Source organism: Periophthalmus magnuspinnatus, chromosome 1 (assembly GCF_009829125.3).
Source record: "Periophthalmus magnuspinnatus isolate fPerMag1 chromosome 1, fPerMag1.2.pri, whole genome shotgun sequence".
NCBI classification, from domain to species: Eukaryota; Metazoa; Chordata; class Actinopteri; order Gobiiformes; family Gobiidae; genus Periophthalmus; species Periophthalmus magnuspinnatus.
Genome location: NC_047126.1, coordinates 10444312 through 10468193, shown reverse-complemented (window position 1 = coordinate 10468193; position 23882 = coordinate 10444312). Strand labels below are relative to the sequence as shown.

The 23882-nt window shown below is 38.4% G+C and overlaps 2 protein-coding genes across 4 annotated transcripts; one reads left to right on the top strand and one right to left on the bottom strand.

Moving 5' to 3' along the window:
* Positions 1 to 5929: 5929 nt before the first annotated feature.
* Positions 5930 to 8262, top strand: si:dkey-246e1.3 (uncharacterized). The gene is made up of 3 exons (XM_055222250.1): positions 5930 to 6080; positions 6201 to 6297; positions 7582 to 8262. The coding sequence occupies exons 1-3, from the start codon at positions 6011 to 6013 to the stop codon at positions 7910 to 7912; spliced, it is 498 nt and encodes a 165-aa protein (XP_055078225.1). The 5' UTR covers positions 5930 to 6010; the 3' UTR covers positions 7913 to 8262.
* Positions 8258 to 23779, bottom strand: xpnpep1 (X-prolyl aminopeptidase (aminopeptidase P) 1, soluble). 3 transcript variants are annotated; one of them, XM_033969170.2, is made up of 20 exons: positions 23657 to 23779; positions 22117 to 22241; positions 14865 to 14928; positions 14568 to 14672; positions 14000 to 14092; positions 13770 to 13913; positions 12182 to 12277; positions 11597 to 11678; positions 10947 to 11157; positions 10781 to 10870; positions 10655 to 10705; positions 10526 to 10584; positions 10090 to 10167; positions 9937 to 10008; positions 9754 to 9814; positions 9607 to 9676; positions 9354 to 9527; positions 9203 to 9279; positions 9019 to 9117; positions 8258 to 8525 (listed from the first exon to the last, which is right to left on the bottom strand). In XM_033969170.2, the coding sequence occupies exons 2-20, from the start codon at positions 22231 to 22233 to the stop codon at positions 8406 to 8408; spliced, it is 1863 nt and encodes a 620-aa protein (XP_033825061.1). In that variant the 5' UTR covers positions 22234 to 22241; positions 23657 to 23779; the 3' UTR covers positions 8258 to 8405. The 3 variants fall into 3 exon arrangements, with proteins under 3 accessions (XP_033825061.1, XP_033825044.1, XP_033825053.1); XM_033969153.2 differs by having other exon boundaries at positions 23670 to 23772; XM_033969162.2 differs by lacking the exon at positions 23657 to 23779 and adding an exon at positions 22931 to 23037.
* Positions 23780 to 23882: the final 103 nt, after the last annotated feature.

Below are 23882 nucleotides of genomic sequence, written 5' to 3'. Positions count from 1 at the left end.
CAGAGGTGTGATATGTGGTAAATGTGGTTTCTATCTAACACTGTCACTGTCTCCATACATTTTCTGTGTTGTGCATGAATTGCCAGACGTGATGGGGGATCTGTTCCATAAATATTTTCCAATAGGACAAGAGAAAGAATCTGCAGAAATATATACACGAGTAGTAAATAAGAAAAAAAAAAAGAAAAAAAGAGAGAGTTCTATTGCAAACGTGTCAGAGTGAAATATTTTTTGAGTTGAAACATTTTTCATGTTTGAACTGAACCATGTGACTATGAGCAGCACATGGTCCCTTTCATTTACTTTATAACAGATATTTACTCATGTTTTATCTCCATCTGCCTCTGTCAGGCTGATGTTTATCTTCACTAACCATTTTTCAAGTGAAAAAAAGTTACTAAGAAAACTGACAAATAAGCATCAATAAACAGAATGGGCTTTACATTTAGAGCCGTGAATGTGACGGAGTTTAACATCAGTGTTGGAATGTAATGAAGTAAAAGTAAAGTACTGTAAGTAAGTATAGGTTTCTGTACATTTTGAAGTGGATGCTTTTTTACATTTACTTCATTGCATTTGGGAGCAGGTATCTGTACTTTTTACTCCACTATATTTTTGAACAGGACTGAAAAGTAAAAGTAGACCTAATGAAAAGGCTGAGGGTTTATTTTTAACACGTTCACAATTTGAGCAAACAAACATATACAAATAAAAACAGCTAGAAAAAAATATCGATTAAATTGTTTCTGTTGTACAAAATTCAGCATAAATCTTCTACATTTTAAGCTTTATTAAACTTCAAAATATGTGCAAAATACTTTTACTTTTTACTCCTTACATTTTTAAATGCGTACTTTAATACTTTTACATAACATGCAAGTAAGAATACTGACTTTGTTCCTGTTGATTTAACACTGCTACTATCCTTTTCTCGACTGGCAGAATGAGCACACTGGATTGTTGCGGTTGTCTACAGAAAAAAAACAAAAGTACTCCAACAATTTGTAACTTTTAACAAGCCCCAAACACAGCTCTGTGCCTTCTACCCCGTCCCCCGAGGAGCAGCTCTGTGTCCTGAGACGACCCCAGACGCCTATAGTCCAGTTTATTTGGGATGCGTTCCTCGTGTTCCCTTATCTGTCACACAGTAAAACATGTAGAGTGACCCCTGTTCAGATTACACACAGGCCTGTTGGGGCTATAAACAAGACTCATGACAGCCCGTGGAGACCTGGACCGTACACACTGTTGTCATTACACAATGTTGTCTGGTGTGTACAGAATACTTCATAAATTGTAAACGAGTCTTTGGAGGAAGTTGTTCATTTGGCCCTTGATGAAGTAGCTGACCCCAACCACTTGAAACATGCCATTAGCTACATCGTTAGCTTCACTCATTTGTCCAAGCGTCACTCTGTCTGTAAACATGTTTTTGTATTTCTAACTATGGCTGTTATGGGGCTGCAAAACAACACAAATATTCAGTGTTGGTTAAATTTATGTGTTTTGAAACAAATGGTTTAATAGTAACTGAACTCATTTCCCACAAGAAGAGCGTGGCTTTAGTGTTTGTAGAGCTGTGCCGAGATGAGGCCTGGACATCTCCAGAAGAGCACAGTCTCATCAAGCCAACAGAGGGCAAATACAGAGGTGGAACGTCAGCAAGTACAAGTAGTAAAAACAGATTTTAGGTGTTTGTACTTTACTTAAGAACATTTTAAAGTGGATTTGATTTTTTTTTAGAGTTTTACTTCATTACATTTGAGAGCAGGCATCAGTACTCTCTGTTTCTACATTTGTACATTTTTTAACTGGACTGAAAAGTAAAAGTTTTTTTTCTTATTATATAAATAGACCTGTTAATAAATAATAATAAAAAACAGCTAGAAAAAAATAAATAAATAAATGTTTCTGTTGCACAAAATTCAGCACAAATCCTTCAAAAATCACTGCATTTGAGGCTTTATTAGATTTCAGAATCTGAGCAAAATACTTTTACGTTTTACTCTTTCAGTACATTTAATACTTTAAGCTAAGTAAAATTTTTCATGCAATACATTTACTTTTACTTGAGGATTCTTTGCTCCACCATCTGTAATAAAATCGAGTACTTTTTTCACATCGTTATTTGAGTAAAACAAAACAAACTCATTCTACCATCACATGTGTTTTATTAATATCTGTTCAATGTAAACTGAACATTTAGAAATGACGTGGAACTGCACTTTGGCAATTTCAGATTTATTTCAGCAAAGAAGCCAAAGTGTTCTCAGCTCAACATTAAACACACACACACGCACACCCCGACACACACACACTTACACACACACAAACATAAATCCCTGAAGCATTCAATTTGAACAGAGATTATGTTACAGATTGTGGAGTTTTATGAACAGCAGCCCGTTTGGAGAACAAAGGAGATAACTAATAAAGAAAACTTGCCAGTGGGAATCCTGTCAGATCTAAACTAGATAAAGATAAAGCGTCTCAATATTGTTTGCGCTCACAGTCTTCAGACAATGGTCATTTGGTTTGTGTACTTTGTGTACTTTGTGTACTTTAGCTCAGAGCTCAGTCCACTGCTGTGTGTTTGTCTGCAGCTTTAGTAAATAAACAGATCAGAGGAACATTGCCTGTGTGTGTTTGATGATGTCAGGATACAGATATGGGTCATGTAGCAGGTATCATTACAGAAAATACAGTGTGATTCTTTTGAACTACCCCCAAAGTGTCACCTTGAGGTAGTTCAGTGGACTCAAAGGGCCCATATTACACTATTTTCTGATCCATGTTATAACGCTGTTTCTTCATTTTTTGGATGATTTCTGCCTTGGAATTGCAAATCTCTACTGAACTAAAGGTAAAAGGAGACGTTAACTTGAAAACTACAAGACATCACAAGGTGGAACAGAACATTTTGAGCTTTGGAGATGTAGACAGACTAATAATAAGGGGTTATTCAAACATGTGTGTGTGAATGAAACAAAACATAACTCCAGGTATGTTTTTGAGGAGGTAAGAAAATTCTAACGTGGTTTAAAGTTCACAAGAGTCAGTTTTGCGTAATATAGGACCTTTAATTAATAACAGATACCCGATAGACAACCATGTGTGTTAGTTATAAATAAATATAGTAAATGCTGTTAGCTCCTTCCAACACATACTTAAGGCAGTGACTTTCAGAACTTTTTCAGAACGGCAATTTGGATGAGTGTCTAACGTATCCACTCTTTTGTCCAGTTGACAGAATTCATTTTTCTTATGCGATGGAACCTACAACAGAAGGATTACACAGACAATATAATATGGGTGACAATAGTTCAGTTGGTCAAATGTTTGTCCACTGATCCAAAGGTTGATAGTTCGAATCCCGCTCACGACTTAAACATTATTCGTTGACCCGTCAGATCCACTGATGCACAGGTTGGCGGTACAATTCTCCGTTGAAAATGAGCATAATTAAACACGTATTACTGTTGTTATTAGCTACTTTCACATACTGTAGAAGATTTTAAAGTAAGGAAGTGCAGAAAATGTAAACACAAATGCTAATCAAATAAAAACAGCACGGATGTTAGGTTGGATGTTCTTTCTAAGTTGTGATTAACCCCCCTGAGGACACACAATTAATGAGGCCTGCTCTGTGTGCTCTCTCAGGCTTTAACCGACTCACCACTGGCCCAAATGACAAGTATAATCAGTCAAAGTGGGACATTGGCGTTGAACCTCATCACTTTAAATGAATTGTGCCAAAAACATATGGAGCAACATGGGAGGAGTGTAACTACAGCTTTCAGTCATAAAATAGAGCAAAACAAACATTGTGATATATATTTAGATAAGATAAGAAAGCGTAACATGGGAGTTATGAAGGGAGAGTGTTTAGGTTAGACCAGTATGTCTAATGGAAAGGAATTAGCAAAATCTCACATACTCTGTCAAGGTTTTAGCAGCTTTAAGGAATGGCTCTAATACACATCAAAACACATCAGATAAGTGTGGAAACACTGTGGTACTATTCAGATGTGTTATAATGATAAGAGAGGTGCTGCTAACATATTCTGCAGGCATATTTTTAACATTGGTCAACACTGTAATTTTTATTTGGCATTTCTAATGGGAATTAAACTGGTTTATGCTGACAGTTCAGGACCATTTGAACCCAAGTCAATTTATAGAGTATTTATTTGAACAGTGTTAGGCCACATTACGTACAATCCTCCCATCTTTCTGTAACTAAATTTGAGAAATAAAATGACTACTACTCTTGCACCTTTCAGTGTGACTGAGTGTAGTTTTTATCATAACTTCATGCTTTAATTTGGACTTTCAGTTGTGAAAAATGAACTATTGATGCCCTCATGTACAGAAGTGAAGCTGCTCTCATTAAACTCTCATAGGTGCAGTGGGTGATACAGCTGCAGCGTGTCGTCTTGGAGCTCTTTGTTTGTCCTCTGATCCACGGTGCCACTGAAGCTCCCACATGAATGCTATCGTTGTGTCCTTGGGCAAGACACTTAAATAACTTTGCCACTAGTGTCTGTGCACACTGGTGTATGATTGTGTGTGTGAATGTGTGTGTGAATGTGTGAAAGTGCTCTGAGTGCCTTGAAGGTGGAAAAGTGCTGTATAAAAATGTGACCATTTACCATGACCATTAGCCCTGCTGCTCAGCAGGACACTGAACATGTTTGAGAGATGTGCTATTCTGGTTTGTACAAGCACACATTAATGAAAATAAATTGTATTTATAATTGACTCCCATGCATTCCCATGTTATAGCCCCACAGAATGACCAGTTTACATACCGGGCCATTCAAATAAACTGAACCAACTTAATGCCACCCACAAGCCCCTGGAATCAAAACACTGTGATGGATGTGAACGTCAAACACGCTTTAAAGACGTTCAATGAGAGTCGGTGCCACGGCCTATTTCCTAATCAGTCAATCTTTTTCCGACGCTGTTTTTCTTACTGAGGTTATGGACACGGATACTAAAGCTCTGGACGCCAATCAAACTGAACGAAGGAACGAGACACACCGAGGAGCCGTGAACAGACGGACCCCAGACTGCGGCGTGAGAAGCTGGTGAAGGGCGACATCTAGTGGTGACAAATACAACTGCACCACAATATACTGTAATTTTCATTTTTTTTTATGCTAAACTACTTCGAGTATGAATTAATTTATCTAAACTACCCGGGCTATATTTAAAAGTACACTAATCTGCTGAGGTTATTGTTATTGTAGGCTATTGCTGCTATTGGGATTTTTTTTTTAATTAGGCCAACTAGTTATTAGCCTACATCAATCAACAATTCTTAGCTATTTGTAGCCTATAATAGCTCTGCTGACTAAATGTAGGCTACTGTAATGTGTTGAGAGTTGGTGCAGCTCTAATTCAAATAAAACCATTAATTATATAATGTCCCATGAACTGAGATGAATGGTGCCTTTGTTGTCAATGGAGCAGAATGGGGTCTTCCAGCTGGACCCAGCAGACTGTATACAGGCCATCACAATTTGTACAAGAATGGTCTAGGAGTGTGAACGACTACTTTGTACCTGGCTACATTTCTAAAAATAAATATGCTGAATGCCAACAGAGAAATGTCTGTCAGTTAGAAGTGAAAATCATTGGTTAAGTTGTATTAATTTACAGATCTGACCTATGCAGTTTTGGGTCACCAGTTGATTTAAATTTTACAAAAGACCCCTGCATCTTTCCCCCTCTGTTCCTCTCAGAGCTGTGCAGAATAATGAGCAGTAAACAAGTGGAGATGGTGATGGGGGACCGGGGAGGGCACATTCAAGCCATGGAGGGGAGAGAGAAAGCGTTTCCACGGCAACCGAGTAAAGCATTTTGGATCACATGGGACTGGACCACGGACTGGACACGTACTGGGCCAAATGAGAGAGAGAGAGAGAGAGAGGCATTTGAAGTTGGGAAGTGTTTAGGAGAACCGAATGGCAACAACATAACACTCCAAATCCAAACAAAGATTATGGAAAATCATTTGAATGGGACGGATGCTCTGGTGCAGGAAGACAATGAGATAAGTGCTGCAGTGTTTGGTAAGGTGAACATTTAAACTCAAACATTTTAAACTTTTTTTTTAAAAACATTTAAAAGTTGGTGTTTTCTTGGATATAGAGTTGCAATAGTTTTTTGTTTTTGTTTTTTTTGTTTTGCAGAATTTAAAGTCTTTAACATTGTCATCACTGTCCTGGCCCTGTGCATTCTTGCTGTTACCGGCGTCTACTGCATCACTGTTTGTTATAATCGAACCAGGTAATTAATGTCTTTTCATATTTTCACTTTCTTCAGGCCGGTATCCCAGGTGTGTGAGAGTCAAAAAGCCCCCTCGTCACTGTTTAATGTCCCATGAGCACATTAACGTATTTGTTTTGACTCTTTAGTCCAGCAGCGATGTTTGTTGTCCTCTGTCCCAGTGATATTTGCGTTGTCCCAGTCCATAATGCAGTGTCTTTTCATACTTTATCCATACCTTACACAGTGGTTCTCTAGTACCACCTAAAATTTGTTTCACACTGAGTACCCCTTAACATGTGTAATGGCAATTTTTAATAAGTATAAATCTGTTTACTACTATATTGTCAATTATACTTGATTATATTTTCCTGTTTAAATGATATTTGTGGCAGAATGCGCCAACAAACTATTATTTTACTACAAAGTAAAATGGTAAAGGGTCACATTTTATATAGTACTTTTCCACTTTCAAGGCACTCAAAGCACTTTACATCAAGGAAACAGCCACCCATTCACGAACACACACACACAATCATACACCAGTGTGCGCAGACACTAGGGGTAAAGTGATTTAAGTGTCTTGCCCAAGGACACAACGATAGCATTCATGTGGGAGCTTCAGTGGCACCGTGGATCAGAGGACAAAGAGCTCCAAGACGACACGCTGCAGCTGTATCACTCACTGCACCTATGAGAGTTTAATGAGAGCAGCTTCACTTCTGTACATGAGGGCGTCAATAGTTCATTTTTCACAACTGAAAGTCCAAATTAAGTGTCTTGCCCAAGGACACAGTGACCGCATCTGTGGAAGCTGGAATCGCAACCTGTTCTGATCACTCTACCGATGATGTTTACGTCAAACCACCAACCTCCATATCAGTGGACAAACACTCTACCAACTGAGCTACTGTTAAATGCCCCTGGTAAATGCTTGCGTTCCCCATAGCCATGGCTGGAATCAGGAATAGAATCGTGGTCATAGAATTTTCAGACACCCCTATAAGTAATAAGTGATTGGATTGATTCAGATTAGCCTGATATTGTAAGCGCATGTGGAAACTTCAGCGCTTTGTATTAAAACTATATTCTTCCAATGCAGAAACTAGCCATTACAATATATCCCTAGATTTTTCTCGTTTGCTCATTTGCCCAGAATCACCTTCCAAAATTGCAGCGTTCACTTTCTTCTATCCCATCCAAAATGTTCACATTGTCAATATAATTAATTGAACTCTCAGTAGCCATAACTTTATGCCTGATTTGCTGTGTCTTAATTATTGTTGTGGGTCGGTTCTGTTGTAGACAGTCCAAGAGAGCCCATGTGTATGAGAGTGCTGTGACCCAGGGTGAACCGGACCACCCAGTCTCCGTCAAAGCAGTGAAGAGGTCCACCAGCTTCCTCAACCCCCTGGCTTTTCTGAGGAGATCAGAGAGAGCCAAGGACAACTCACGGATCTACTACATCTACAGCAACCCTCTGCCCATCGGCCTGAAAGAGGATGAGGAAAAGGAGGTGGAGGCCAAAGTCAACTGGGACCCTGAGGAGAAGAGCAGCCCCACATTTGAGGAGTATGCCAGGGACCCCAACAGTGGAGTCATACTGGACCCACCCGTTTTTTACATGCAGCTTTAGTGCTACAGACTGTTGGAATTTATATAGTTGTCTTAAGACTTACACTTGTCGTCAGTGGCTCTCTTCTCAGTTTTCAATTTACCTGTAGCAAAATAGTCCTAAATCAAATATATTGTAATAATACATTTTTTCTAGAAATACTGAGCAACAAACTCATGTGGTATGTTGTTTTGTATAATATGGCCATAGCACTCACTAACGAGGTGAAATCTGACCAGCCAACGGTTAATGGAATATCTTAAATTTTACAATAAAAATAGTTAATTTTGTGTTGTTAACAATATTGTCTCTGCACAGAACAAATAAGAAAAAGCAGCAATAAGAAAACTACAATAAAGATAATGGTTTGGATTTTGATCACATTTAATAAAACTGCAGATACAATGTGCTTTACAAAAGAAGCTGAGTGTGAGACACAGAGTGAGAGAGAATACAAATGATTATCAGTGCAGAGCGATCGATCGTCCAGTTACACATAGGTGCACACAGGTCCTCAGACGATTGGCTGTGTCTCTCTTATGAGCCACTGCAGCGCCTCCTTCCTGCCCTGACGCTCCAGCTCTGCCCCGATGACGTCCCGGCATTTTCTGTGATACTCGTTCACCCAGTCCCTCTGCAAAATATACACACAGGGTCTGATAAGCTCTACATTCTCTGGGTACAAGCAAAATCTCCAGTAAAATGTTTTCCTGTTGTTTGGTAATCTTCCCTCATAGAGAGGCCTTTATTGATTACTTGGTGTGGCCATATTTTTCTAGTTTATATTCTATTGTAGTTATCCCTATAGTTATCTATTATTATTTAGTAATAAATAATAATGCCTTGCACTTGTAAAAGCATCACACACTAGATATTAATCATTCAGTTCACATTCTGTGGTGGTAAATTTCTACTATAACCTCAGCTGCCCTGGGCAGACTGATGGAAGCGATGCTGCCGATCTGCACCAGTCACCCAACTTACCTCATGCTAAAGTAAAATGGGTGTCCTTTAAAAATAGGAAGCATTTTTCATGGTTAATATATTTTGTTATCAATTTAGTTATCCAAGATTGAAAATGCCAAAGTGCAAAATGTTGAAAAGCAGTGCACACATTGACTTCTTACCTCCTTTTGGGTGAGCAGCTCTGTGTTCATCATTTTGACTTGAATGGGGACTAGAGTCAGTGGTTCAAATGTAAGGCTTCCTCTGTTTCTGTAGTTGTACTAGACAAAACCAAACAACAGTTTTGTTCAGCTGGTCACAGCACTTAACAACAAGTACTTACAATTAATATACAAAGACCCCTACCTTGGGTTTAGCTGGCACAACAAGAACAATATTTTCTATACGAATGCCAAATGAGCCATCTTCGTAGTAGCCAGGCTCTAAAGAAGGGGGTGTCAGCTCAAATGTTTTAAAATCAAAATTTGAATATATTTAAATGGGCTCTCCCTCGTACCATCACTGACGATCATGCCTGCTTCCAGAGGTTCATCGGCAAATGTCTTGTAGCTGATGCCACATGGGCCCTCATGAACGTTTAAGAAACAGCCCACACCATGCCCTGTCCCGTGAAGGTAGTCCAATCCAGAGTCCCACAAGGCTGCACGGGCAAACGAATCTAACAAGTGGCCTGGATAGAAAAAGACAGTTATAGATATTAAAAGATGCTCATTTTGTATGTTATTAGAATGACAGTGACTCCAAGTTACCTTTGGTTCCATTGGGGAAAATTGCAGCACTGACGGCAATGTGTCCCTTCAGTACATAAGTAAAGCACTCCTACACAAATAACCACAATATGATATTTTGCAATCTGCTGTAAGTGAGTAAAGAAGACAAGATGTTGCCATAACTACCTTCTCAAAAGGAGAAGGTGTTCCAAAGTGCATGGTGCGAGTGACGTCTGTGGTTCCATCACTAAAAGCAACACACAATTAAGCTTGACAATAGAAAAGTGCATGTGAAAGAATATTTCAGCAGCAAAACAACAGTAGTCTCACTCTTGGAGGCATAGATGTGTTATTATACTGTTTACGTACATGTACTGAGCCCCAGAGTCAATCAGGTACACTTCATTTACGGTGAGGGTTCTGTTGGTTTCAGGCAGTGGACTACACAGAAAAAACACAAAAAGTAAAACCACACCATAATAATCTTTAACTAAAACAAATGCCTTTCTTATTTTGACTCACCGATAATGTATGATTGCTGCATTTGGTCCGACACTTGAGATGGTGGGGAAGCTGAGACCTACAAACTCTTTCTGCTGGCTGAAAAGAAAATTCAAATGTATGTATATTCAGAGAAAATTCAAATAACAATGCAAATAATAATAGTAGTAGTAGTACTAGAAGTATTGTAGTACTATTGGACACAAACACAATACACGCAGATATATACACAGCATTATAATAATTGACATTGACAATGCATTTATTCATTCAACCAGCAGATGGTGCAATAATTCTAAATAACGACTTAATAACTACTAGACTAACAATTAGACTATTCAGATTATATCTATCTATATATGTATCTATCTATCTACACACACACACACACACACCCCCACACACACACCCACACACCCACACACACACACACACACATATATACACTACAGCTAACCTGCGGAATTCTTCAGCTTTATCAGCTGCAGATATCTCCGTCACTGTGCCTTTGGGAATCTAAAAAAAACCAACACAACCTCTTCAGCACATTGTATAATAATATGATAATGTTTAACCACACACCTACCTCTTTCTCTAACCAGGCAAAAAGTTCACAGAGAGCTACTGCATCTTTGATCTGTGTAGAAAATACACATGTGATAAATTATTAATCATTTATAAATGGAATGTACCTTTAGATTATGAGGCTTACATGGGCCATTCTCATTCCTTGGATTTCAGTTGGGTTCTTCACAGCTTTGGCCAAACACAGGGGAGTGTAGGGGATGGGGGTCCGGTGATTCTAAAAGAGTTTAGTTTAAATACAATTACAACAGTAGACCAGACTGTCTTGATAAAAGGCAGAAGGAGGTCAGTACCTTGGGGATGGCCTGGGTCAGTGCACAGCTGGCCTTGTCACAGATCCACACTTTGTCCTTGGGGCCGAGAGCGGCGCAGACGGCCTGCAGCTCAGAATACACAGACTCGTACGGAAGCGTCGTGATACTCAGCTCGGGTTTGAGCGGAGAGTCCAGCTGAAGATGGGACCTCAGCGCAGGGTCATTCAGCCTCTTCAGGTCAATGAAAAACCTGAGCGGCAAAAAGTTTGATTTTTACAATGTTTTTTGTAATTTTGTACTTTGTGACACCATCTAGCAAATAGCCAGTATTAAATTTGGATTTTCAATATTAAATTTCATCTGATCTTTGCTAAACCCTCAAAATACATGCATTTGGATTGGTTGCCAATGATTGTTTGGTAAATAGTCACACTTTTATATAGTGTTTTACATTAAGGAACCATTCACTCACTCATTCATTCACACACACACACACACACACACACACTCATACACCAGTGTATGCACAAACTGGCATTTCTCTAGGTAGCAGGATTCAAACTGGTAACCTTCGGATCAGCAGATCTGACACTTAACCAACTGAGCTACTGTCGCCCATTGTATAAAACCTTTATAAAAGTGCTGCCCTTCTCAGACTAAAGATCACCTGTGCCATCGTTTATAATTACCTTATCGTGTTCATCCCCACAATAGCATATGCAAAGAAAACTGGGTTGTATTCGATGTCTGCACCACGGAGGTTAAAAAGCCCTGGGAGGAGAAAAGAATTTCAATATTGTGATTTTCTTTTAATGATGAATTCATATATATAAAAAACTAATTTGGTGGATGCCTGAAGAAATGGCCTCTAAAGGCCTCTTAGCTCAATACTACATGTTAATAATGATAATCAGTGTAAGTCTAATTAACACAGCCCTTCAGAGCGAACAATCACAAACTCAGCTCATTAGGTCCCATTGACCAGGTGCTCCAACAGCCTTCTCCAACAACACTGGTGCATCCCTGGGTCCTTGGATCGTGATCAGCTATCAAAACCAGCTTATGTAAAGCGACCACTATGCTATAATTTATGTTTTAGAAATTGCATTAATAAGAACTAATAAACTGTCTGTACGTGTAAATTGCAAAGTAACTTTTAAACTTTTACTTAAAAAAATCAAATGCACCATACTGTCTTCTCTCATATTAGTGAATAGGAGTTACATATACATTTCTATATAACTGGTGTGAAAATAATACTGTTTTGGTCATACATGCAATCTCATCCAGTGCTGTGGCCACAAACCAGGTGATTTTCCTCTCTGTCATCTTTGCCCGCAGGGTTGTGATCTTGTCTTGCCAGGACAAACCTGTATCAGATCAGACTAATAAGCACATTTGACATAATTGTAGCAGCATGAAATGATGCAAGATATAAACAAGGCTGAGAACCTGGATCATACCACACACATACCATCACATTCCTCAAATTAAAACTACTGAAATGTTCTGATATAATTGCCTTTAAAACATATAAACTGATATTTAAGGCCAATAATAAAGCTCGACCTGAAAATATTCAAAAACGTTTTATTGGGAGGAGGGAAGAGGTTTATAATTCAAGAAGCTGAACAAACTTTAAATCTGTGAGCGTGCGGACAGCTAAGAAAAGCTTTTAGAGATCGACCGATGTGGGTTTTGTCATAGTCGATACTGATACTGTTTAGAATCCAGAACAAGCCATGGTCAATAGATGCGCCCTTTTTAATCACAAACCTATAAGAGAGATGTGCAGTCACATTTTGTGCAGCCATCTCTGGGTATTAAAGTGTTAAAACAAAGCTTTGTGTGTATTTTAAGGCAGCAGATCGACAAAAAAAAAAAAAAAAAAATTGGCCTGTGCTGGAGATAGCCAATATGCTAAAAAGTCCAAATATTGGCCTGATATATCAGCCAACTGATATGTTGGATTTTGTCCTTAAGTGTGTGGAATTAGACTATGGAACATTTTGCCAGAGGAATTAAAACAGGGTGAAAACATAAAACAGTTCAAAAAGAATTATAAAAATATAGTCTTCATAAGATATGAAATAAATGAAGATATTACATCATGCAAAACGGTAAGAATATTGTATGAATAAGGTTTAATAAAATAATACCCAAATTAAAGGTTAATTGTACATATCTTGATCCAATGATAAGGAAATGGACTACATTAAAAAAATTAACAGTGGGTGTAGCACCAAATTCTGGGCCCTAGGAAAAAAATCATCTTGTGGGGCCCACACTACAGATTGTCTTATGAAGAATACATATTACAGACTTTGTGAGGGGCCCCTCCCTGCACTGGGACCTAGGTATAAAGTACCCTTTACCCCCTCCAGTCCGACACCCCTGGTGGAAATAAAAAAGTCTATACTTCCACTCCTTTTCCAACATGTATATAATTCTTTGCATATAAAGGATTAATTCAATTCAATTCATTTTATTTTTGTAACGCCCAAAATCACAACAACAGTTGTCTCGAAGGGCGTTCATGTTTTGGTTGATGGGGGAAAACCGGAGTACCCGGAGGAAACCCATCCAGACACGGGGAGAAACATGCAAAACTCCACACAGAAAGGCCTGGGCGACCTGGGGATTGAACCAAACCTTCTTGCTGTGAGGCATGAGTGATGGCACTCAGCCACCGTGGATTATTAAGAATCTATTTGTTGGTTTTCTTATACCTTATATGAAAAACTCACCCCCATCAGATTATGTTATGGTCTTTATTGTTATGTCTTGATACTATTTTTTTCTATGGTTGTTCAAAATAAACAACAACAAACCCTACTAATTTGAATACCACTGTGTACTGACCTGTATACTCTAAACCCAAAGTCCGTAGCTGTGTGCTGGAGCGCTCAGGCCTGTCTGCCCAAATAACATCAATCATGTTTTCATGCACAGACACAAGAGAGTGCCCGGCACCGGTCAGAGCCTTGGACATGTTCTTCCACTGATCTGAAACACAAACAAGAAAGTTAATGTTACTATGTTAAAAATGACAAACACAAAATTCACGTAGAAAATAAGAGAGCATAGAGCACCAGCAGCATAAATCCAAGGATCGACCCCAACTTTGGAGTTTTCAGGAAGGACACTGATGAGCCAGTCCTCCTGTGATGGCGTCTCCTTCAGGCCTGTAACAAAAAATATGAATTACATTGTACAAAATATTATTATTATTATTATTATTATACCTGAGTGTGTTTTTTGTTAATCCACTTATAATTAATGTCTCACCCCACAGAAAATGAAAGGTGCACTATGTACATTCTTTGCCTTGAGTGTTCCACAGTATGCCATTAAACTTGTCCATGGAGAAAGCAGGTGACCTACCAGGCCAAGTTACATATCAGATCAGAGGAGAGGAAAGGTGACGCCGCTCACATTAAGTTTTTCCAAGGTACTTTTGAACAATAAAAACTTGCAATTGAATAATCCAATCTAAGCATTTAATGTCATACTGTGGGACATTCCAGGAAAAGCAATGGCATCTCCAAAGAGACAAGCAGCTGACAAGTGGCAAGTGGCGTATGACCCTACCCCCCAGTGTTGTAAAGATCAGTGAAGAGTGCTAAACCAAATAGCACTTGTTTTTCTTTGGACATTTACCCATCTTCATAAGAGTCCAGTTGTTGTCCATCTGTTGACTGGCCTGCAGAAAGTACCGCCCGTCAGTCCACAGCGCAGCATGTTGCTCTGTCACAATGGCTGTTCCTACATTACAAAATAGCAGATCACAAAGAAAATAGTAAGTAAAGTAATATCTAAAATCAGGCCAGTCACATAATAACCTCATTGACATTTTTATTATATCAAAGGGGGATCAACTTTCAAACAGTGGTTGAGTGCAGATATTTGATAACTATTTAAAAAGGTTTGAGAGAAACCCAATACTAAAGACGATACCTGCAGAGCCATTGAACCCAGAGATAAACTCGCGTCTGCAATCACAAGGGGCAATGTATTCACTCTGAAAACAGGAGAAGACAGATTATTATTCGTCTCACATCTTGACTGGAGCATGAAGAGGGAAATGGGAGGAGCCGATGGTAAAGAGCTGTAATTACTTTGGAAGGTCAGACCAGACAAAACTAATCAAGATTATCCCATGAAAAAACACAGTGCTGGTAGAAATGCATATAACTTCAGCAAAGAAACCTAAAAACCATTTTGCTAATTTCTTGGATGAAAATCCACGGCATAAAAAATCCAAATGTGAAAATTAAAATTTTGAAAAAATTGGTTTCCACCCACAATGGCTGACTTCCTGTAGGGTTTAGGGTGGGGTCATAATATAATTTTTTACTTGTCTTGACATGTGCTATGATTGTACCAAATTTCATTTGTCTACGATGAAAAATGTCTCTCATTGCCATAATGTATTTTGAATTTTGAGGTGGCGCTTTTGAGTCATTTTGAAACATAAATTTTTTTGCACATGAAAATACAAAATTTTTCCCCAATCATGAATTTTAGGCCATAGTTGAATTAGTGTAGAGCATCTATTTAGTTTACAACAAAGTCCAGTACTCTGAACCCCATGTATTTCAATGACACATTTATTATGTTACCACGGTAACATAGTTGCAGATAGAGGTATGTTCTCATTGGCTTTTTTGTTCAGTTTGCCAAACTAGATGTCCATGCCGTATCTGAAATGTTTATGTCAAAGTAATTTTTTTGGTCCAATTCAAAAGTTCAAGGTGGTGCTGTGCAGCAATATAATGTCTGACCTATGCAAAATGTAGATGTATGTGTTCAGATCAACATTTTGAACAAAATGTATATTAATGCCAGGAAATAGGACACGGCATGTGTGAGTTATACGCAATTAAAAACTTCAAAAATTAGCATTTTCTTTGCAGGCTGGCCACACCCACATTTTATGACTTAGAAAATTCCAAAACAGTTGCCTATAATTCCACATGGGCCTAGTTCATTTTGTCCTATTTGCATGTTTCTTGAATGAAAATTCACAGTGTAAAAAATTCAAATGTGAGAGTTATCATTTTCGTGTTCCGCCAACAATGGCCGACTTCCTCTAGGGTTTAGGGTGGAGTCATTTTGAAAGAATAATTTTTTTGAACATCAAAATAATTAATTTTTCGCCAAACTTGAATTTTGGGTCCAATAAAAGTGACTTTGTTAACGTTCAGGGGGTCAAAAATGGCCTCAGAGCGGTAAGTATAATAATAATAATGGAAATGCATTTTCCACCCATTATTTTTCTCCTAAACCATAACAGCTACAGTCATGTGACTTTCTCACATTGTGCCCCATCACAAGTAAGGCCCCTGTGAAATTTTATTTTTTACAAATTTTTGAAAACGAAATTTGAAGAGGGCACTAGAGAGTCCTTTTGTGAGATAGAGTCATGATTTGCATATCAGTGTGTTCAGCTCGCAAATGTGCATGTATTAGCGTTTTCTCAACAAAAAATGTGTGTAAGAGAAATATTTTATTGACATATTCCAAAAATTGCGATTTTACTGAAAATTCACCATCACCACATCCAAAGTCTTATTCAAAATGTAATTGATAATCTTTAATCACACATGAGATTAGTGGGTTTTGGCCAAATTTGAAGTGTTCGTGATGAAAGATGTGTGAGGAGATGTCCTAAATGCCAGGGTGTGCGCTTTTGTCATTCCTGGGTTTAATCTAATATGGCCGCCTTCCAGTACATTTTAGGGCCGGGCCATAATATACCAAAGGTGTTATTAACCCTCATTAGGTGTCATTTCTATTTTTATCTGGCTTTCCTGGAAGAAATTATGTCTCCACCTTAAAAAAACAAAAACATCTAAATTATCTTATATAAATCATCTATTGTTGGCAGTGTTTTTACAGATGTGCCATCTCTGACGCACATGATCTAAGAATGCAGCTGAAGGAACATAACCTGTAAAACATGTGTTGAGATAAACGCCAATGACACCATGGCAAGTTTATCTAGAATCTTACCAGAGCATAGACTTATCGACAAGTTTAGTTGTTTGTTTGTTTTTTAAATAGAGGTTATACAGATCTTTTATTTTTTTCCCCCTTTTTGTACCAATTTCTTTTGTTTTTGAAGGTTGTTGTTGTGGTTCCTTATTTTTTTTCAAATTTTTTATTAATGTAATATGTGTTCCCAGAGAAGCAATACCATGTAAATATAATATATATATATATATATATATATATATATATATATATATATATATATATATATATATATATATTACACAAGTAAAAGTTATTAGGTGAGGGAAGGGAATATTTGAATTGTGATATACACAACTGACGGACTCTTAAATGATCTAAAGGTGTTTCTGCCATTTCCTGCCATTTCTTTACTCAACAAAGGGAAAACATGACAATTTCAATATATAATTTAAAGCTGCAAGCGGCATCGAACGGCCCTCACGGGCTGTGCTTCGCACTCGGCGACCCGGCACTCCCTAAGGGTGATGCGCGCTTGCCTCTGTTTTATTGGGGCTTTGGGCTGCACCTGTCATCAAACAAAGTCAAAAGACATTGTAAGCGCTGATGCACATAATGCAAAAACATGGGTTTTTCCAGGCATCGCCATGGCAACACCATGCAAAATATATTCCATGAAACTAATATTTTTCTGATGAATGGGAAAATGTGGGAGCATTCCCATTAGGATAACATTGGCAGTTTGGCGCATTGCCATGGCAACACGGTGCAAAAAAACCACATGGGTCTGGTTGACTTTATTGATTGGGATTGCCAAATGGAATTTTGTGTCAAATTTGGTAATATTTCAGAAAACTAAGTTTTCGGCCCTCCATACAAATATATTAGATATTCTGTAGGGGGCGCTATAGCGCCAGTTTAGTTTCTTTTCTAATGAGTAGATTTAGGCCAGAAAGTTTTCCAACTGATTCGAATTTGAGCAAAATCGTACTTCGCATGCGCAAACGGGAAATTTTGACATGTGAAAATTTGAAAAATTCGGATGGAATTTTGCGGCTTCACCGCACGCAAGCCATGATAGGATCATCATAAACTGGATAACTTTTGATGCCACATTCCCTGATAGTAACGTCTTTCCAACTTTATAAGATTGTTTTTAAATAATTTATAATCCAATTAAATGTCCCAAATTAAATGTACAAATGTTTACAGACATCCTTTGCTTCTAATTTATTTTTTCCTTATGTACTTTTAGTTACACCTTTAGCAAGAGCCAAAGGTGTTATTAAGCCTCATCAGGTTTCATTTCAGTTTTTCTCTGGCTTTCCTGTAAGAAATTATGTCTCCACCTTAAAAAAAACAAAAACATCTATATTATCTGATATAAATTATCTATTGTTGGCAGTGTTTTTACAGCTGTGCCATCTCTGACGCACATGATCTAAGAATGCAGCTGAAGGAACATAACCTGTAAAACATGTGTTTAGATAAACGCCAATGACAACATGGCAAGTTTATCTAGAATCTTACCAGAGCATAGACTTATCGACAAGTTTAGTTTTTTTTGTTTTTTGTTAAATAGAGGTTATACAGATCTTTTATTTTTTTCTTTTCATTAATTTTTTTCCCCCTTTTTGTACCAGTTTCTTTTGTTTTTGAAGGTTGTTGTTGTGGTTCCTTATTTTTTATTTTTTTCAAAATTTTTATTAATGTAATATGTGTTCCCAGAGAAGCAATACCATGTAATATATATATATATTTATATTACACACGTAAAAGTTATTAGGTGAGGGAAGGGAATATTTGAATTGTGATATACACAATTGACGGACTCTTAAATGATCTAAAGGTGTTTCTTTTCTGCCATTTCCTGACATTTCTTTACTCAACAAAGGGAAAACATGACAATTTCAATATATAATTTAAAGCCACAAGCGACATCAAACGGCCCTCTCGGGCTGTGCTTCGCACTCGGCGACCCGGCACTCCCTAAGGGTGATGCGCGCTTGCCTCTGTTTTATTGGGGCTTTGGGCTGCACCTGTCATCAAACAAAGTCAAAAGACATTGTAAGCGCTGATGCACATAATGCAAAAACATGGGTTTTTCCAGGCATCGCCATGGCAACACCATGCAAAATACAAACTTGGCCACCTGGGCTTTGTTGACGGGGGGACCTGAAGAATAACTGTGCCAAATTTCACGTTCTTCATTGAAGGTAATAAGTTGTTATAAGACTTTGAAATGTATGAAAATTTGTGCATTTTCCCATTAGGATAACATGGGCATTTTTGCACATTGCCATGGCAACGCAGTGAAAAATATGACATGGTTCCAACTGACTTTTTTGAACAGAATGACATGAAAAGTCATTGTGGCAATTTTCACAATATTCCATGAAACTAATATTTTTCTGATGAATGGGAAAATGTGGGAGCATTCCCATTAGGATAACATTGGCAGTTTGGCGCATTGCCATGGCAACACGGTGCAAAAAAACCACATGGGTCTGGTTGACTTTATTGATTGGGATTGCCCAATGGAATTTTGTGTCAAATTTGGTAATATTTCGGAAAACTACGTTTTCGGCCCTCCATACAAATATATTAGATATTCTGTAGGGGGCGCTATAGCGCCAGTTTAGTTTCTTTTCTAATGAGTAGATTTAGGCCAGAAAGTTTTCCAACTGATTCGAATTTGAGCAAAATCGTACTTCGCATGCGCAAACGGGAAATTTTGACATGTGAAAATTTGAAAAATTCGGATGGATTTTGCGGCTTCACCGCACGCAAGCCATGATAGGATCATCATAAACTGGATAACTTTTGATGCCACATTCCCTGATAGTAACGTCTTTCCAACTTTATAAGATTGTTTTTAAATAATTTATAATCCAATTAAATGTCCCAAATTAAATGTACAAATGTTTACAGACATCCTTTGCTTCTAATTTATTTTTTCCTTATGTACTTTTAGTAACACCTTTAGCAAGAGCCAAAGGTGCTATTAAGCCTCATCAGGTTTCATTTCAGTTTTTCTCTGGCTTTCCTGTAAGAAATTATGTCTCCACCTTAAAAAAACAAAAACATCTAAATTATCTTATATAAATCATCTATTGTTGGCAGTGTTTTTACAGATGTGCCATCTCTGACGCACATGATCTAAGAATGCAGCTGAAGGAACATAACCTGTAAAACCTGTGTTTAGATAAACGCCAATGACAACATGGCAAGTTTATCTAGAATCTTTTTGTACCAGTTTCTTTTGTTTTTGAAGGTTGTTGTTGTGGTTCCTTTTTTTTTTTTTTTTCAAAATTTGTATTAGTTCTGGGCATGTCCCACCGGGAGGAGGCCCCGGGGAAGACCCAGGACACGCTGGAGGGACTATGTCTCCCGGCTGGCCTGGGAACGCCTTGGGGTCCCACCGGAGGAGCTGGAGGACGTGTCCGGGGTGAGGGAAGTCTGGGAGTCCCTGCTGAGACTGCTGCCCCCGCGACCCGGCCCCGGATAAGCGGAAGAAAATGGATGGATGGATTTTTATTAATGTAATATGTGTTCCCAGAGAAGCAATACCATGTAAAAAAAAATAAAAATACTTTATACAAGTAAAAGTTATTAGGTGAGAGAAGGGAATATTTGAATTGTGATATACACAATTGATGGACTCTTAAATGATCTAAAGGTGTTTCTGCCATTTCCTGACATTTCTTTACTCAACAAAGGGAAAACATGACAATTTCAATAGATAAAATATAGTGGCAAGCAGCAATGATCGGGAAAGAAAGGGGAAGCCATTCTGTTAGTAAGTTTCATTTTGATTTCGCTTTATAAATATCAAAGTTTATAAACGGGGTTAATAAGACAAGTACAATTACAAGTTACTGTGTTTGAAGAAGAACTCGTGGTATGTAGGCAGATCCCAGACACTCCTTGAGTTCAGGGCATGGCAGTCTACCATGGCCCTTAGAGAGCTTCATGCCATGGGTTTAACACAGGCAGGACTCTAATTTTTATAATTATAAACTGTAACGTAAGCTGGCCTTTACCAATAGGAAGTGGGACAGAAGACAGCAGCACGGGTGTGGTACACAAGTATTATTTAAATTGGGTTCCGCCTAAATGGCTGACTTCATTTTACAGTTTAGGGTGGGGTCATAGTATAATTTTTACTTGACTTGTCATGTGCTATGGTTCTACTAAATTTCATTTGTCTACAATGAAAAAGGTCTCTCATTGCCGTAATGTATTTTGATTTTTGACGTGGCGCTATTGAGTCATTTTGATACATTTTGAACATCAAAATAATTTATTTTTCACCAACCTTGAATTTTTGGTACAATAAAATGTACTTTTCATTAACGTTCAGGGGGCCAAAAATGACTTCAATCCGGAAAGAATAATAATAATAATTCAAAGCTGCAAGCAGCGATGATGGCCCTCGCCCCCTGCGCGACTGCCCGAGGCTGGCCACCGCCCCCACGCGGCATTCCCCTCGCCCGGCCGCTATCCGCCCCCCTTCACCCTGTTTCTGTATATGCGTGCCATCGCATTATAATGGCGGTCCACGCTGTTGAACCGGCAAACTCGTGCATAATACAGGTATGGTGTAATTGACTTTTTTGCCCCATTTGAGGCCCACAATTATCTCCTCAAGTCTCATGCCAATCAGACAAAGTTGTGTCTTTTACGTATACAGTAGCGGACGAATTTGAGCTTTTTAGGCTGATCCATGTGTCTGTGAGGGGGAATCAAAGAAACAGGAAATTAAGTCATAATTTGAAGGCGGGCTATGTATAAACTGAAAAGAATATCCCCGAAACGTGGATGATTATTGACGAACCACATTTGTAGATTTGGCATGTGGAGTTTGAGGTAATTTGGATGAAAAACCAAGGTCTATATACGTTTCATTTGCATGTATGTCAATGTGGCATGGGAATTTCAATCCAATATGGCCAAATTCCTGTCCGTCATAGAGCAGTGCTTCAATTCATTTCTATGATTGGTTCACCGTGCTCTATCACTGTTCTGATTTTTGTATGTGTATCGGTCGACTCTATACCCCCATGTGAGACTTTTTGTGCATGTTCAGGGGGTGAAAAATGCAATAGTTTGGGGTGGAAAAATAATAATAATAAGAAACCATGGAAGAACAATGCCTCCATTGTTGGGCATTGTTCTTTCCGGGCCAAAAAGAATGCCTGTAGTGTCTCCCCTAAACAAGGAGTGAGAATACCTGGTGTGCATCGCCAGACGGGACGATGTAGGCCTGTATTGGTTCAGGGAAGTATTTACAGTTTTTCATTGCCTGGCGAAGAAGCCGAAGCAGCTCTCCGGTGATCTTTGGAGACATTGTAGTATCTAAAAAGATTGAGATAAAATCAGAGTTAGTTAGTAGTGTAGTTTATGAGGAAGATCTTTACTTTAGTTGAGTTTTTTATTTATTTCGAAATTATCGCTTTTACTTATTGTACAAAGTGTCCATTACCTCTTGCAATGAAGTTGGTCACATGTTTTGTCTCTTTTAAAAGTCTTATGGTTCACAACAAGGAGGATGGAGGTTTGTCCCACTAGTGTTGCCGCAGAGGTAGTGAATTTGGAATAGATTTGATTAGCCAGTTTGCAGTTGTGCTCCTTTCTGATTCCAATTTACTTATAACCAAAAATGTTTTCTTCAGATAATTAAACTAGTCAGCTTAGATATACATTGTATGCTATAGTTGACTAGAGTGGACTGAACCGGATATGACTAAAATACATTTTCTTGTGTTCAGTGAGTCGCCTATTGTATTGAAGTCACATTATTATTATTATTCACAAAACTTATTTAAATAATAAGTTTGTATGATTTGTAAAAATGAAAGTTAAAAAAAACAGTACTGTAGTAATGCCGACAGCAAATACTTCAGCATAGGTTATCATTTTACTTTCACTTATTACCAGGAGTATTCTGTACTTTAACACAAGTAATGAAAAGAAATGAGCTCTGAAGGAAGTTAACTAAGCCTTATAAATGAACTCAAATGACAAACAATAGGCTTTAGTTTTACCTGGCTCAACGGAGGTCATGTTGACTGGGCCCTGACCACAGACTGTGCTGCTGGAGTTACAGACTAATAACGTGGAGCTCAAAGTCACTGCCACCTGAGCCTATCACCTTACAAAAACTGCTGAGTGTGCACTGTCAAACCGCACATTTGGTTAAGTATTAACAGATGAAGTGGTATAGTCATATCTTTATGCCACAATAACAGACAGATTCCGTTCATAAACACGGACCAATCAGATTCGAGCATTCTCCTCCACGCGCCCTCCTATTGGCTCACACCTCACATGAGATTTTTGTTTACAACTTGCTCACAAATTATTCACAAACACATTCATTCATGATTTCAACGCATATGTTTCAATATTTCCAACAATATTTTTTTCTAAAGCCTGCACATTTTAACTTTATTAACCGGTCTTTAATTTGCACATACATAACATACAATCAGCCGTAGCAGCATTTGTGTCTCGTGTATAACGCAAGTGGGTGTGGTACGTCCCGGTTAACATGTTCTATAATAACATTCGAACTCCAATTTTGATAAGTAAAGGATCTGGGAGTTTGCACAGGACGATGTGGTCACATGCGTGGGTGTGGACTCGTCTCGCCTTTGAAAACACAACATAGCCACGCAATAACAACACGACGGCACATTCAGGACAGAAAGGCTTTGCTAGCTCACTTCAACTAAGCCCAAATGGACACACATGTAATCCTGAATACACACCCAGTCGTTGTACTTCGAAATGGTCGGTCTTGTGCAAAAACTGTGCGCTCCTTTTGCAGCTTGGACCGTGTGTTCATTTACAAACAGGAGGCTGCCATTGTGCTGTTGACGTTTCTGGTCACGTGACTGCGCGCTCTGCCAGTAGACGTAGAGGGATGCAGACTCGCCTCTTTTCTCTGCATAATACATCATCCTTCATGCACAAACACTCTATGAATGAATGAAT

Excerpts from the sequence above, each read along its gene's own strand:
- si:dkey-246e1.3 (XM_055222250.1), top strand. The coding sequence starts at position 6,011 with ATGGAAAATCATTTGAATGGGACGGATGCTCTGGTGCAGGAAGACAAT. Across the intron at positions 6,081-6,200 it reads GATAAGTGCTGCAGTGTTTG|AATTTAAAGTCTTTAACATT; the intron begins GTAAGGTGAACA and ends TTTGTTTTGCAG. Across the intron at positions 6,298-7,581 it reads GTTTGTTATAATCGAACCAG|ACAGTCCAAGAGAGCCCATG; the intron begins GTAATTAATGTC and ends GTTCTGTTGTAG.
- xpnpep1 (XM_033969153.2), bottom strand. The coding sequence starts at position 23,733 with ATGAACACACGGTCCAAGCTGCAAAAGGAGCGCACAGTTTTTGCACAA. Across the intron at positions 14,673-14,864 it reads TGGGTTCAATGGCTCTGCAG|GAACAGCCATTGTGACAGAG; the intron begins GTATCGTCTTTA and ends TTTGTAATGTAG. Across the intron at positions 8,526-9,018 it reads AGCTGCTCACCCAAAAGGAG|AGGGACTGGGTGAACGAGTA; the intron begins GTAAGAAGTCAA and ends TATATTTTGCAG.